General features: G+C 39.5%; 1 protein-coding gene and 1 pseudogene across 2 annotated transcripts in view; one reads left to right on the top strand and one right to left on the bottom strand.

The window, feature by feature from the left end:
* Window positions 1-16,045, bottom strand: part of Themis (thymocyte selection associated) — a 223,532-nt gene that overhangs the window by 15,114 nt on the left and 192,373 nt on the right. The window contains exon 5 of one of the 2 annotated variants that reach the window (XM_052169729.1): window positions 6,141-6,283. In XM_052169729.1, coding sequence (XP_052025689.1) covers window positions 6,152-6,283 — 132 coding nt within the window. In that variant the 3' untranslated portion in view covers window positions 6,141-6,151. Of the gene's footprint in view, window positions 1-6,130; window positions 6,284-16,045 lie in introns of both variants that reach the window. The other variant, XM_052169730.1, reaches the window with a different exon arrangement.
* The window catches only part of LOC127674181 (protein AMN1 homolog), a 67,765-nt pseudogene continuing 63,661 nt past the window's right edge, over window positions 11,942-16,045 (top strand).

Below are 16,045 nucleotides of genomic sequence, written 5' to 3' on the forward strand. Positions count from 1 at the left end.
AATTTCATTTTATCACTCAGAGAGAGTCAATGAAAACGTAATAAGAAAAGCTCTATGGGATATTTTTATAGAAGTGTCAGAAGCCAGTAAGCTAACTACTTGAAAGAACTCAGATTGTACAGACAGGGTTTGGAGCAGAAACACTTCAGAGACTTTAGATCTAGTATTGTGACTTTTATATGTCCTTGGAAGAAAAATTGTACTCACTACAAAAGCAAATAAGGAGGGAGGGAGGAACAAGCCAGATGCTTAAGAATAATTAATTTCAATTTTCCCACAAACTAAATGTGAAGTTTTGAAGATAAGTGTCATAGGAATTGAGCTGGTTTTGTGTATCTAAAATATTGCCCAAAAAAAGACAAAAATTCCCCTTTTCCTTGCATGTCAGATGCCCAGCATATGGAAGTTAGTCTGGTAGCTTAATTGATTGCTATCAGTCCTTCACAAGGCCATTTGCTCTTGTTCAGTAGAGATAGAAAGTGCCATAGCAACATCTCTACACAACAAACCAGCATAAAAGGAAGTCTACATTTGACTAGCTTATATTTTAAATATTTTTATAGATTTTTTTAAAAATATTATTGATTACTTGGGATTTTCACATTATGAACCCAAAGTACACTCATTTACTAGTCTTTCCCGATCTGCCCCTACCCATGAAATCTTCCCCACCCCCTAAAATAAATGTGAAGAAGAAAAAGGAAAAAAAGGAAAAACAAAAACAAGACACAAATAAAAAAAAGTCCAATGTATGCTACCAATATAGTCATGGTCACCCTCCCATTGTGGCCAGCCCAGTAAAGAAAACTGCATCCTTAAAAGCTTCATTCACATATTTTTGGTAATAAGCCACCAGGGCTTTTGAGATGAAGCTTCTAAGGAGATCAGACTTCCAGTCTGAGCCTGTGGCCTGAGCAGACCTTGGGTGCTAGCTCCTCACCCAGTCCCACAATATCTAGAAGAAGCTCAAGTCCCAAGCAGTCTAACATGCCCAGGATCATAGGATCTGAGGAACTTTGTCACACCAGGATTTCAGGATTCCAGAAGCAGATTGACTCCGAGGAGCTCTGACACACCCAGGACCTCAGTATCACAGGATCACAGAATCACAGAATCACAGAGACAGCTAGACTCTGAGGAGTTCTGACACAACCAGGATCACAGGAGAGACAGACTCCAGTAGGAGACAGTGAGGTCAGGTAGCACTAGAGATAACAAGATGGCAAGAGGCAAGCGTAAAATCATAAGCAACAGAAACCAAGGGTACTTGGCATCATCAGAACCCAGCTCTCCTGCATAGCAAATCCTGGATACACCATCACACTGGAAAATCAAGATTTAGATCTAAAATTGGTACTCATGATGATGATAGAGGACTTTAAGAAGGACATAAATAACTCCCTTAAAAAAATCCAGGAGAACACAGGTAAACAGGTAGAAGCCCTTAAAGAGGAAACACAAAATTCCCTTAAAGAATTACAGAAAAACACAACCAAACAGGAGAAGGAATTGATCAAGAACATCCAGGACCTAACAATGGAAATAGAAACAATAAAGAAAACACAAACAGAGACAACCCTGGAAATAGAAAACCTAGGAAATAGATCAGGAGTCATAGATGCAAGCATCACCAACAGAATCTAAGAGATAGAAAAGAGACTCTCAGGTGCTGAAGAAACTATCATAAGCATTGACATAACAGTCAAAGAAAATGCAAAAAGCAAAAAGTTCCTAACCCAAAACATCCAGGAAATGCAGAACACAATGAGAAGACCAAACTTAAGGATAACAGGTATGAAAGAGAGCAAAGATTCTCAACTTAAAGGACCAGTAAATATCTTCAAGAAAAAGAAGAAAACGTCCCTAACCTGAAGAAAGTGATGTCCATGAACATACAAGAAGCCTACAGAACTCCAAATAGACTGGACCAGAAAATCTATTTCTTCCATCAAATAATAATCAAAACACAAAACAAAGAAAGGATATTAGAACTAGTAAGGGAAAAAGTTCAAGTAACATACAAAAGCAGACCTATCAGAATTACACCAGATTTCTCACTAGGGACTACAAAAGCTAGAAGATCCTGGTCAGATATCATACAGACTCTAAGACACTGCAAATGCCAGCCCAGGTTACTATACCCAGCAAAGCTCTCAATTACCATGGATGAAGAAACAAAGATATTCCACGACAAGGTGAAATTTACACAATATATTTCCACAAATCCAGCCCTACAAAGGATGCAATATGCCAACACAAGGAGGGGAACTACACCCTAGAAAAAGCAAGAAAGTAGTCTTCTTTCAACAAAAAAAAAGATGATTTCAAACAAAGCAAAAGAAGATAGCCACACAAGCATAATTCCACCTCTAAGAACAGAAATAACAGGAAGCAACAATCACTTTTCCTTATTTTCTCTTAACATCAATTCCCCAATTAAAAAACATAGACTAACAGAGTGGATACATAAACAGGACCCAGTGTCTTGCTGCATACAGGAAATGCATCTCAGTGAAAAAGACAGACACTACCTCAGAGTAAAAGGCTAGAAAAAAATTTCCAAGCAAATGATCCCCAAAAACAAGTTGGATAGCCATTCTAATATTGAATAAAATTGACTTTCAATCAAAAGTTATCAAAAAAGATAAGGAAGGACACTTCATACTCATCAAAGGAAAAATCTTCCAAGAAGAACTCTCAGTTCTGAACATATATGCTCCAAATGCAAGAGCACCCAATTTCATAAAAGAAACTTTACTAAAGCTCACATTAGACCTCACACACAGTAATAGTGGGAGACTTAAACACCCCACTCTTAGTAATGGACAGATCATGGAAACAGAAGAACAGTGAAACTAACAGAAGTTATGAAACAAGTAGATTTAACAGATTTCTATAGACCATTTTATCCACACACACACACAAAAAAAATGACACTGGTTCTTCTCTGCACCTCATTGTACCTTCTCCAAAATTGACCATACAATTGGTCACAAAACAGGCCTCAACAGATACAAGAAGATTGAAATAATCCCATGTATCCCATCAGATCAATTCGAACTAGGCCTGGTCTTAAAAGATAAGGAAAACAAATGAAAGCCCACATACACATGGAAGTTGAACAATGCTCTGCTCAGTGATAACTTGGTCAAGGAAGAAATAAAGAAAGAAACTGAAGACATTTCAGAATTCAATGAAAATGAAGATATAACATACCCAAACTTCTGAGACACAATGAAAGCAGTGCTAAGAGGAAAACTCATATTTCTGAGTGCCTCCAAAAGGAAACTGGAGAGATTATACACTAGCAGCTAAAAGCATACATGAAAGTTCTAGAACAAAAAGAAGCAAATATACCCAAGAAGAGTGGACTGAAGGAAACACTCAAACTCAGGGATGAAATCAACCAAGTTGAAACAAAAAGAACTATACAAAGAATCAACAAATCAGGAACTGGTTCTTTGAAAAAGCAACAAAATAGATAAACCTTTAGCCAGACTAACCAGAGGGCACAAAAACAGTACCCAAATTAATAAAATCAGAAATGAAAAGGGAGATATAACAATGGAAACTGAGGAATTTCAAAAAATCACCAGATCCTACTGTAAATGCCTATCCTCAACCAAATTGGAAAATCTGGATTAAATGGACAATTTTCTACACAGATACCAGATGCCAAAGTTAATCAGAATCAGATAAACCATCTAAACAGCCCCAAACTCCCTAAAGAAATAGAAGCTGTCATTGAAAGTCTCCCAACTTAAAAAAGCCCAGGACCAGATGGGTTTAGTGTATAATTCTATCAGACCTTCAAGAAGACCTAATACCAATACTCTTTAAACTATTCCACAAAACAGAAACAGAAGGATTGCTACCAAATTTATTCTATGAAGCCAGATTTATTCTTATATCTAAATCACACAAAGACCCAACAAAGAAAGAGAATATCAAACCAAATTCTCTTATGAACATTGATGCAAAAATAGTCAATAAAATCCTTACAAACCAAATCCAAGAACACATCAGAATGCTCATTCACCATGATCAAGTAAGCTTCATCACAGGGATGTAGGGATGGTTTAATATATGCAAATCTACCAAGGTAACCCACTACATAAGCAAACTCAAAGGAAAAAAAAACACATGATCATTTCATTAGATGATGAAAAAGCATTTGACAAAATTCAACATCACTTCATGTTAAAAGTCATGGAAAGATCAGGAATTCAAGTCCCATACCTAATAATACTAACAACAATATACAGCAAACCAGTAGCCAACATCAAACTAAATGGAAAGAAATTTGAAACAATCCCACTAAAACCAGGGACTAGACAAGGCTAGCCACTCTCTCCTTATCTATTCAATATAGTACTTGAAGTTCTAGCTAGAGCAATTAGACAACAAAAGGAGGTCAAAGGGATATAAATTGGAAAGGAAGAAGTCAAAATATCACTACATGCAGATTATATGATAGTATACTTAAGTGACCCCAAAAATTCCACCAGAAAACACCTTCAGTTTATAAACAACTTCATCAAAGTGGCTGGATATAAGATTAACTGAAATAAATCCTTCCTATACTCAAAGCGTGAACAGGCTGAGAAAGAAATTAGGGAAAGGACACCCTTTGTACAAAGCTCAAGGATCTCCACATAAAACCAGATACACTGAAACTAATAGAGGAGAATGTGGGGAAGAGCCTTGAACACATAGACACAGGGAAAATTTCCTGAAGAGAACACCAATGCTTTATGCTCTGAGATCAAGAATCAACAAATCGGACCTCATAAAACTGCAAAGCTTCTGTAAGGCAAAGGACACTGTCAATAGGACAAAATGGCAATCAACAAATTGGTCTTGCTCAGGTCTTACACAGGCAACAACATCTGCAGGTAGTTTATGAGCAGTATGGTGCAGTCAGTTCCTGAATACACTTGTTTCTCTTGATCTACCTTAACATCTGGGTTTTACCATTCTCACACTCCATCCATGATGATCCCAGAGCTTCTTTTGGAGAGATACAAGATATAGATACCCCATTTGTGGCTGAGCACTTGTCAGTCTTATTCTCTCACTGTGATGGTGGGTTTCCGTGTCAATGGTCATCCACTACATAAAGAAAAGGTCTGAGAACTGGTTAAAACTTGGTTCTCTTATCCTCTTTTCAAACCGTTAGACATGTTTTACTCATTCATCTAGTAAAAATAAAATATATATATGATTGGGATAGGGAACTAGCTGAGTTAGAAAAGTACCAGTTGTGAAGGACCTGGGTTGATACTATTAGCACCAGGTAGAAAGACAAGAGCACTGACATGAATAAGTAATTCCAGAGCTGGAGGGGGCAGAGACAAAAGGGTCCCTGGGTAGGTAGCCAGCCTCGATGAACGGATGAGCAAGATGCAGGTTCAGTGAGAGACCCTGTCTCAAAATATTAGGTGGATAGCTCCAAAGATAGCTCAGTGATCAAAGGGTATTTGAGTGTTATGCACACAAAGGACTCAGGTGCTCTTCTTAGCACCCCAGTGTGATGATTACCCACTGTAACTCCAATCTCTGGAGATTTGTCACCCTCTTCTGGCCTTCCAGGGTGCATGCATGTGGTACACAGCTATACAAACAGGCAAAACAGCTATTCACACAAAATGAAAACATATACCTTTCTAAACCACCAACCAAGAAGTACACACATGGAGGGACCCATGGCTCCAGCCATATATGCAGCAGAGGATGACTTTGTCAGACATCAGTCAGAGAAGAGGCTCTTGATCCTGTAAAGGCTTGATGCCTCAGGATAGAGGAATTCAGGGGCCAGGAAACTGGAGTGAGTGGGTGGGTAGGTAGGAGCACACCCTCTCAGAAGCAGAAGGAGTCGGGATGGGATAGGGGAGGTTCTGGTGGGGAAATCAGGAAAGGAGATAACATTTGAAATGTAAATAAATAAAATATTCAATTAAAAATGTTGAAAAAAAGATATATCTTTTTTTAAAAAAGTGGCTAGATTCCAAACACTGACATCTGGCTTCTACACACATGCTCTGTGTTCCAAATAACATGGAAGCAAGAAATTACATGTTGCAGCCTTGTCAGGTACACAGTGAAAATAATATTTTATAGTTAAACTGACATGTAGTTACATTGGTACTTGCTACTGCAGTGGCCCATCCTTGTTCTTCTGTCTCTCCATATCAGCCAAATCATTCTGAAAACCAACTGGTACTCTTGAAGCCTGACCACCTTGATCTGGGTGGAGCTTCTTGGATCTGTCTACGTGGTGACTCTGAAATGACAAGCACATATAAATTATCAGTTCAAGGTAAGTGCCGTCTAGAGATATGACAAGAATAAACATTTATCACAAGGCAAGTAATTTCCATATGTCTGAAAGAGAATATTCTATACGCCAAATCAAGTTATAAATCCTAGGTTTCTGCCAGGAGCCAGCCCCAGTGGGAGATGTTCTTCTTTCTTGTTGGTTCTTGAGGCAGCTGATGGGGAAGAACATTGGCAGGGGAGGGAAGTAAGACTTGGTCTTATGAAATTCTGGGTAAGACTCTGTCTTACAAGATATTTAGGGTACCTCTATAATAAAAAGTTTACTTATCTAAATCTATGTTACTATGCTATTGTGCTGACCTGTCTTCTGTGTTCCTCTCAGGTCAGAGACTGCAGTCTCAGGCCTCATCCAAAAACAGAAGGAGGTTAAGTAAAGGATTAGTTGCTAGAGCCTTCTCCCTATTGTCCAGATGCCTCTTGCTTATCTGGATAGGGGGAAGTATGGAGCAATAAACTTTTACTGAACCAGGAGAAGAGAATAACACTCACAGAAAGAAAAACTTTTGCATAAGCGAATATGCATAATCTCACATAAGTTCATACACAGCTTCAAACATGCAGAGTTCTCATTTACACATTTACACACACATTCAGTTGGGCCCAGCTTGCATGCATTTTCACAATTACATACTTACCACATGCATGCATACATTCTCACAATAACACACTTTCATATGCATAAGGAGCAAAAGACCAAGTACTGGTGCAGAAAGAACTCACTCATTCTGGATGAAAAATGAGCTCCAATAGTTATTGCACAGAGAAAGAAAAAGCTTCCATCCTTTTAAAGCTAAATGAATTAAAATCATGTTTGTAAGAAAAAAATCTTTGTTCCTTTTAGTAAGTCTAAGCCTGCCTGGTCCTTACCATGGGACCTGTTCTGTCCTTACCATGGGACCTGTTCTGTCCTTACCATGGGATGTGTTCTGTCCTTACCATGGGACATGTTCTGTCCTTACCATGGGACATGTTCGGTCCTTACCATGGGACATGTTCTGTCCTTACCATGGATGTGTTCTGTCCTTACCATGGGACGTGTTCTGTCCCATAGTAAGAGAAGCCTGCCTGCTCCTTCTGCTCTCTGCAGCCTGGCTTCTTTTTTCCTCTTTCCCTCTGCACTCTGCACATTGCTCTCTTAGTTTTGTTTTGTTTTGTTTTGTTTTTATGTTACCTATAGTTTCTTGCCGAGGATGGTCCCAGCCATTCATATCCAAGGGAGAACTTTGGATTTCAGGAGAGGCACAGGTTGGGTGGGATGACAGACAGACACAACCACACACAGAGGCGGTTTGAATCTGAATGTGTTTCTCTGATTTGAGGCCTGAGCCTTTTAAGCATGAGGGATTGAGGCACAAGGAACAATTAGCATAACCATTTGGCACAAGGAAGTATAAAATCAACCAAGTAAAACATTTTCCCATGAAACAAATTTAGAAGATCGAACACAGACAACATCGATCTTCTTTATATAAACTTTTAAAGAGACTTTAAAGGACATTTTGTCAAACTCCCTGAGTTTAAATGAGTCTTCCTGAGTAATAAGTATGAACTACATCCTGAATCACACCGGGATAAGTGAAGAATGTTGTTTTGGCCAAAGACCACCTAGGTGGGGTCTGCAAGACAAAAGCAGTTCCTCACAAGCTTCCATTGAGGCAGCTCTAAGCTTTGCACCAATTCAAATGTAAATTCTTTGTAATTTGCTCAACACCCACCTGTTCTGCAAGGCAAGGACACTGTATAAGGTTCCTCAAATGTAAATATCTTCTAATCTGAGCCTATTGTCTAAGACCAGGCCCAAATCCACCTGACCTGCAAGGTCATAGTATGAGGGTAATTTTAGGGTTCCTGGAAAAATTCTACTACCTGCCATGTCAGAGCCATCCTTCATTTATACACTGTTGGGAGGTAAATGTAATTACGTAAATGACTGGAGCAAAGTGTTGGCAATTTTCTAAACTCTCCTCCTTCTTAATAGCCAGGACTAAGAAAAACCAAGCAAATTAATATGTAAAAGAATCCATCTTAAAGTAAGTCACTAGCCAGAAAATTCTGCAACGCTTTGCTCCAGTCAACAGGGCTCACCTGTTGCAGATTATATAATAATCTGAAGTGGGTCATTTCAGGGTGATCTCCTGCTAGTGTATTAGCTTGTCCCATCATGGCTTCTGACACATTTCTTAATATATTTTAATAATAAAGTACGCACATTTTGAAGAGGTCAACTGAGTAGAATAAAAAGTTGTTATAGAAGAGAAAAACTATTTATATGTATTACTTTTTCCTTGTGTAGTTTATAAAATATTTTACATGTAGAACATCCCTACCCAGTTGTTTCCTTCATAGCCAGACAATCCAGTACTTTGTCATATATCACATAATTATGTATCAGTTCTGCATTATTCTTTTGTGAACTTATTATTTTTAAATTTTATGTACATTATGGGTTTTTGCCTGTATGCAGGTATGTTTACCACTCGCATGCATATTGCCTAAGGAGGCTAGAAAACAACATTGGAACTAGAGGTACAGACAATTGTGAGATGTCACGTGTCTGCTGAGAAACAATCCCAGGTTTTCTAGAAGAGTAATGTGTTCTTACCCACTAAGCCATCTCTCCACAGCAGTCTCTATCCTTTATTTAGAGGAAATCTCATTATCTCCTCTAAATGTATACACATTTTAATCAGCAGTTTGTAAATTTAACAAAGTCCTCTGGCCAACTTGAGAATAATAATCTATCATACTGATGAATTATTAAGGCCCAGCATCAATGGGCCCCTGTAACTTATCAGACATAGGAGATGTCATAATGTTTGACAGTATGCTGACATAATGAATACTTCAAAAGATACAACAGTTATGATCCCAAATTCAAGAAATACCTAAGGGGGAAATTAAACTTCAGCCTTTTGTTTCATAATGAAATTCAGAATAGAAGCTTATTAGTTTGACTATGATTATAAAATATTAGCAGATTTGTATTCAAAATTAGCTAGTCAGTTTTGGCCAGTCATATTAGCCACTGAGGACAAGACAATGATGTGTACTCTAAAGTTCATCATAAAATGATATATAGAATTTAATACATTAAAAGTTGGTTTTATAGAATGAAAGTATTATGAAGTTTTAGAAGTCTAAGAACTGGAAGCCCTGCACTATGACCTGACTCACCCAGGTTAACGAAAGAAATGGTGGAACTATAACCCGATTGTCAGTACAGGATTTATCTCACTCTAAGTCATTGGTTCTGTCTATAAGTACAGAAAAATGATCACATTGATGGCTATATATCTATTACATTCTTTTTTATCAGAGTCCTTTCATGCAATTTTAAAATGACCTACTGTTGTAACTTTTGGCTGGACCACATGGCTTCTTTTGAACCAACAGAGTATTGACACACCTGGAGGCTTAAGAGATAACTGCACTATTGTTTATTTGTTCATGCCTGCATTTCCATGAAGTGATGGAAACAGATTCAGGCTAGCGTGAAGGATGCAGACCATGAGCTATAGTTTAGCTGGGTTACCAAATTGTCTAAGCTAAGGTAAGACACAGCTATAGGAGTCCAGGATATTTAGGATACACCAGTTTAGACCAGTATAAACCAACTGATGTTGGCTCAACCCCACAACTTCATGAACCCACTAAATGTGATTCCAACTATATGCCATATGATGTTTTTTTTTTCTGATAGTCATGTAATACTGTGCAATGATAACTGTTTCATTCAACCAATATCTATCCCAAACACTGCTGGATGACAAAGCAAATATATAACAGCCTCGGACTTGTCAAATATATTTCAAAATACCAAATGAGAAAATTAAAATAATGTGGTAAGCATATATAGATAATTCCCTTCTAATATCAAAAGATAGAAGCTTAATGGTATTTCCAGGAACAAATCAAAGGGTCACTTTGACTATTAGTAGTACAGTTAACTATTTATCATCATAGTGCATATATTCCACTTGCTCACAAGCTATGTATATATATATATATATATATATATGTCAGTAATAATGTGAAACTTGAAGTCTATTGCCAAGCATACTGGTATCATCATACAGTATTTGAAAAGAAGAATATTCAGCATGTTCATATCTTCATGATTGTTGAATTACATGCTTTGAAAATATATTAATGATAAGGTAGACATTAAATAGCAAATTCCCTATAATGAGCGATAAACTAGATTAATAGGCAAAAATAGATTAACTTTTTTTCATACCAAATTCAACTGATAACATTAAACAGCTGAGGGGCCACTGAGGAAACAGAGTTTTAAAGACATTTGCCTGAGGAGCTTGATACCAGGGACCCACAAGCTCATATTTGACTAGTTGATATTTGACTTATTCACAAACCACAAAAGACCCTAAGATGAGACCTGAGCCCTGCGAGTCGTCCTCCGACCCCCACATGTGCTCTGTGGTACAGAGCATTTCCTCTCCTCCTTCTCTGAGACCCACATAAAACAAGTAAACAAATGCTTCCGAAGATTTAAACAAATGAATAAACAAAAATATGTATGAAAATCTAGCAGTTTGTGGTAATTATAAATGCTATGCCATAGTCCAAATTCTAAAGAAGACATTTTAGATATTATTAGAGACCTTTGAGATAAAGCCACTATGGGAGAAAAGAGCCACCTAATCATAGTGGGCGCACTATTACACTTTTATATGAGCTTCTTGGTGCAAACATTTGTAGACTTAGATATTACATTAGAATTTCATAAATTAGTAATGTACATCTACTGAAAGAACCTAAGCACAGTCTCCTGTGGTTGAACCGTGTGGGATTTTCCAACTCTTGACCTTATTCATAACCAGGTCCTGTCTCCAGAATGGAACATCAAAAGATCTATGTGGTCCATGAGTCACTGGCCCAATCCCGGCCTTTTAGTTACTGAGTTTAGATGTCACAAGTCTGGGATCTCACATCCTAAATTACTATTTATTTTCTGCCACAATGAAGTTCACACACTGTTGTTTCTTCATTGCCCTCTACCAACCCTCAACTCTCCTTTCCCTTTCCATGGTTATCAAATCATTTCACTCCGACTTTCTGTCTTCCTTCATGACTCACAAACTTGACCACATGTTAAACTTTCCTTTAGAACACAGCTTCTACCTCCGTACACTGGCTATAGGAGCACTGGAGACCTTCTTACTCTAAATGATGGTCATCCTTGGGTTGGTGGTCCCTGGCTCTCACTTCCTGCTGCTTCCGTATGCCCACCGTCTAGCTATACAGCATGTCTCTTCGCCTTGCTGTTATTTCCCTACCAGTCTCTAATTACCATGAATTGTGGACTGCTGTTTTTCCATCCCATCTCACTACTGTGGACCTAATTCTGAGTGACATTTGTAAGTAGAAGAGCCTCTCATTCAGCACCCTGAGGGTCTCCTCATTACAAGAAATCTTTTCACTACCCCAGTCCTCCATTTTATCTATCAAACTTGTATTTAGAAATCAGTGTTCTTAAGCATGCTAATTATTGCATCATTGAAAGACAGATGATGATATACTATCCTTTATATCTCTGATTGAAATTACACAGGTCAACTACCTGTAGAAATTACAAGTGAAAATGACGGCTATGTTATACAGTGAGAATCTAGAACTGAGTGTGAACACAGAACCGCGGGGTATGAGAAAATTGCCTGGTAGATGAAACAAAAAATGGGGGGGGGGGTCACTGTTCTACACTGCTTAGATAATGAACCTTCAAATTGAAGATGAAGTCCAGAGGAAGCTTATAGAATGAAAATGTGTGACAAGAGTAAATGATTTAGAAAGACATGCATTAAGCCTTTTTTTTTTTTTTTTTTTTTTTTTTTTTTGCAGCTCTGTAGTCACACAATCAAAATTAAGCTGTTTGTTCTGTGGAATTTCTAACAAACTAGGCATAAGAATCCTTGGTCTGGAGAGAAGGCTCAGTGGTTAAAAGCACTGACTGCTCTTCCAGAGGTCCTGAGTTTAAATCCCAGCAACCACATGGTGACTCACAACCATCTGCAACAAGAACAGATGCTCTCTTGTATTATGTCTGAAGACAGCTATGGTGTACATACATATAATAAATAAATCTTTGGGCCAGAGCGAGGGGGAATCCAAAAGACTTATTTTTACCTTTAATTATGTATATGAAAGGCAGGCTGTATGTTCCTGCAATATCCTCAGGGGCCACAAGAGAGCACCCTTGTAAAAGAGCAATCCTCTCCAATTGGCTGTGTTTTTACAGAAACTGCCTTCTCAGCTTTCATACACAGCCACTGTGTCTTAACATCTAGTCTATTTCTCTTCAGAAAGTAAACTTAAGTGATAACTCTGAAGAAATGTCTGGTGATATTTGGGGATTTCTTTACTAACTTTGATCCTATTGTGTGGGACCGTGTAAGGCCGTCTGTGGCCTGGTTGAGCGAGGCTTACTCTGGAGACCCAGGAGAACATTCTACAAGGGACGGAACCAGTGAGCCATGCTCCCAGACTGCTGACGCCTCAACTCCACAATCCAGTGGCCATCAGTCATGTATGGCCACACCCAGGACCCGAGTGTTCTGGCTGGACTCCACCCCTACAGTCACCTGGCTACAGCCAGGTTTGCCCCACCCCACCTGCCAGGTAACCCAGTCCACTATAAAAGGAGGCTTCTTGCCCCTCCTCGCTCTCTCTCGCCCCTCTCTCGTTTTCCTCTCGCCCTTGCCCGTCTCTCCGTCCCCCCCCCCCTCCCGATTCTTTCCCCCCTTTCCACGTGGTCATGGCCAGCTCTCATCCCTCCATATTCTCTTGCTCTACTTCTCTATCTCCCTTTCTCTTCCTACTTTTCTATAATAAAGCATTGAAACTATGAACTGTCTCTTCTTATCCAAACCCGCTGTGTAAGGACATGGAGCAGGCCTCAGCGTTTCCAGCCACCAGGAAAGGACCCAGCCCCTTCCCAGGCGAGCTTCCTCAACAGGTATCTGGGAGGCCCATGGCAGAACAGCACCGCCTTCTGAGCAAGGACCCCCTCCCGCTAGCCAGGCAGTCTCTCTCTACCTATAGTTACTTGGGCGGTGTGCAGGCCTAGCCAGTTTCCCCTTATACTGGCATTGCCCGCCAGTCTTCTCCTATGCAAGCCCGCCCTGCCTGCTCGTTTCCAGGGCCGCGCGGACCCGCCCCCCACCCTGCCTTTTTGTTTTTTTTTCCACACTATTGTGCTATGCCCAAGTGAAACCATCTTCTAGAGAAACGATAGTTCTTTTTATTATTATTCGATATATTTTTTATTTACATTTCAAATGATTTCCCCTTTTCTGGTCCCCCACTCCCCAAAAGTCACATAAGCCCCCTTCCCTCCCCCTGTTCTCCCACCCACTCCTTCCCACTTCCCTGTTCTGGTTTTGCCTTACACTGCTACACTGGGTCTGGAGAACACTAATTCTGAGGCTGCACTATCATGCTCCAAGGTAAGAGAGTGTCACCTGCCATTCATATCCCGATGGCCACGCATTTCGAGAGAAATGTATACAGGTCTCCATGTAAACTTCCTTCACTCTCTGCATGTGAGGGCTCCTTGTTTGGTTTCTGTTTGAGTGGCTAGAAATAATTTGACGATCAGAGATATTATTAAATTAAGAAAAACAATTAAGCTTATGGAAGCTAAAAGCCATTTTTCTCCTTTGTCTTATGCCTTTACTTGTGTATTCTCCTTGGTCCTCAGGCTCGATAAATAATTTAGATTACAAAATGGATTAAAACAGCAAGAAGTTTCTCCTTCTGCATTATGAGACTCTGATATAATTTGATTTTTCCCGGGGAAAGTATTTAAACAAGAAGGAACACAAACTGTGAAAACTAATCTAAATCTGACCATCCATACCATACTCTCTTTCAGATAATATTCTGTTTCATACAATTATCCACACGGAATTACTGACCCGCTTCTCTGCACAGAGTATATTCTTTCTTATGCCAGTGAGGGAAGGTGCATTTGGGCTGCCATACTGCTTCTAAAAGAAGCTGTCATGTTGCATCCTTCAATTCCTTTCTTCCATATGCTGTTACTGGGAGTCCGCTGAGGTCACGTGACAGAACTTACTCCATCAGACATCGGATGCCAGTTTCCACCTGTTCCTCCGGCCTCGGCGGGGCACTGGGCTGGCATCTAGAACCCAGCAGGCCCAGAGCTCCTCAAGTCTTGGGCACACGAGCTGGGCTCTGACCCACTGCTGGTCAGGAGCTACGTAAGCAGCCATGGGTGCGTCTGTGCAGACCCTGAGCTCTTCTCGGACCCAGCTCACTTACACACAGTGCACACTGTCCCTTTAATCAGGCATTTAAAAGGGTTTCTGTCTCTCCATTCCTCTCGCTTGGATTAAAGAAGAAACCACTGATCTTTAGAAAATGAAGATTTAGGTACCTCCTGGTTATCTTCCCCTGATAAGAGATAATAGCCCCCATCCCATTCCTTCAAAGGCCACGGCTTCCTCCAAGACTGTCTGCAACTAGATCCAATCAAAGCCATCTTTACTGCTGCTGTGATTAGAAAAGTTTATCATGCCTCGTATTATAAACATCTTACCTCGTTCTCGTAGATAAAACCTTTCAACTTGTTATTAAGACTGTTCTAAAAACCCATTTCCAAAGATACATTCAAGAGAATATTATGAATTTGAACAGCTCAATCATCTGCCTACTTCTATAAAGATCTCTGAGTTTAGCTGGAGATGGCATAACTAGTAGAAGCACACTGCTTAACCAACAAATTTTTCGTGGTAAAATGAGAACAGGATGGATATAGCTAATTTAGACAATTGTTATTCTTAGAGAGATGAGTGAGAAACCCTGCTGTCTTCAGAGACATTTGTCCGGTAACCCCATGCATTAGAAAAGCTTGCAAAAGCATTTGCTGCTTTCTTGCTAAGGCGGCAAGCATCTCTCTTGCAGATGCCAAGGTCGACTTACTTAAGATGTTGGTGTCATAAACACTGAAGTTGCTCTTGGTGCACAGACAAATCTTTTTCCTTCTTTCATATTTTGCTTTTCTGCAAATCTTAAAGCAATTAGTTTGCATGGCTATGGTCATGTAGTTTCATAGTTTCTGTTTTAATGGAAAAAATCATAACTCTTGGGTTCTGGGAGAGTAATTGGTGGCTAAAGGGCAGGCAAATCATCTTATTTAGAAATCAAGAAACAGAAAATACAATGGTATAAAAATGATGTGACACAATTTGGGTTAAATTGGTTTGGGGTGAAATTAGTTTTGAAGCAGTGTCCATCAGAACCATCGCTGCAGCAGATGCCAGATGGTGGCTGTGTGTGCTCAATAATAGGTCTGAAGCCAGTGAAGTTATTTTGAATTTGTTTCTTTAAAATTACATTTTAACTTTCTGAGGACCAAAGCATACTCCTTTCACAAGAACCTTTGAAAAGCAGAGGAACAGAAAGCAGCAACCATTTAAAACAATGTTGCTTCATTGTTTGAACTAAGAACCCTTCTGATGGGTATCATACATTCCAAGTGTAGTCAAGCATTCACACTGTAGAAATGCTAAGCAGCATCCATGTACTAAAACATTGCCAAAATTAAAAGGCTTGTGAATGACTAAGTGGCCAAGACTGGGTGAGTTCTCAGCAAGCTGCTGTCTGCTACCTCACAGACTCTGCTCTTCTAACTGGTTCTTGCCCACAGTAGTTATGGTCTTTGTGG

Source organism: Apodemus sylvaticus, chromosome 23, assembly GCF_947179515.1.
Source record: "Apodemus sylvaticus chromosome 23, mApoSyl1.1, whole genome shotgun sequence".
NCBI lineage: Eukaryota > Metazoa > Chordata > Mammalia > Rodentia > Muridae > Apodemus > Apodemus sylvaticus.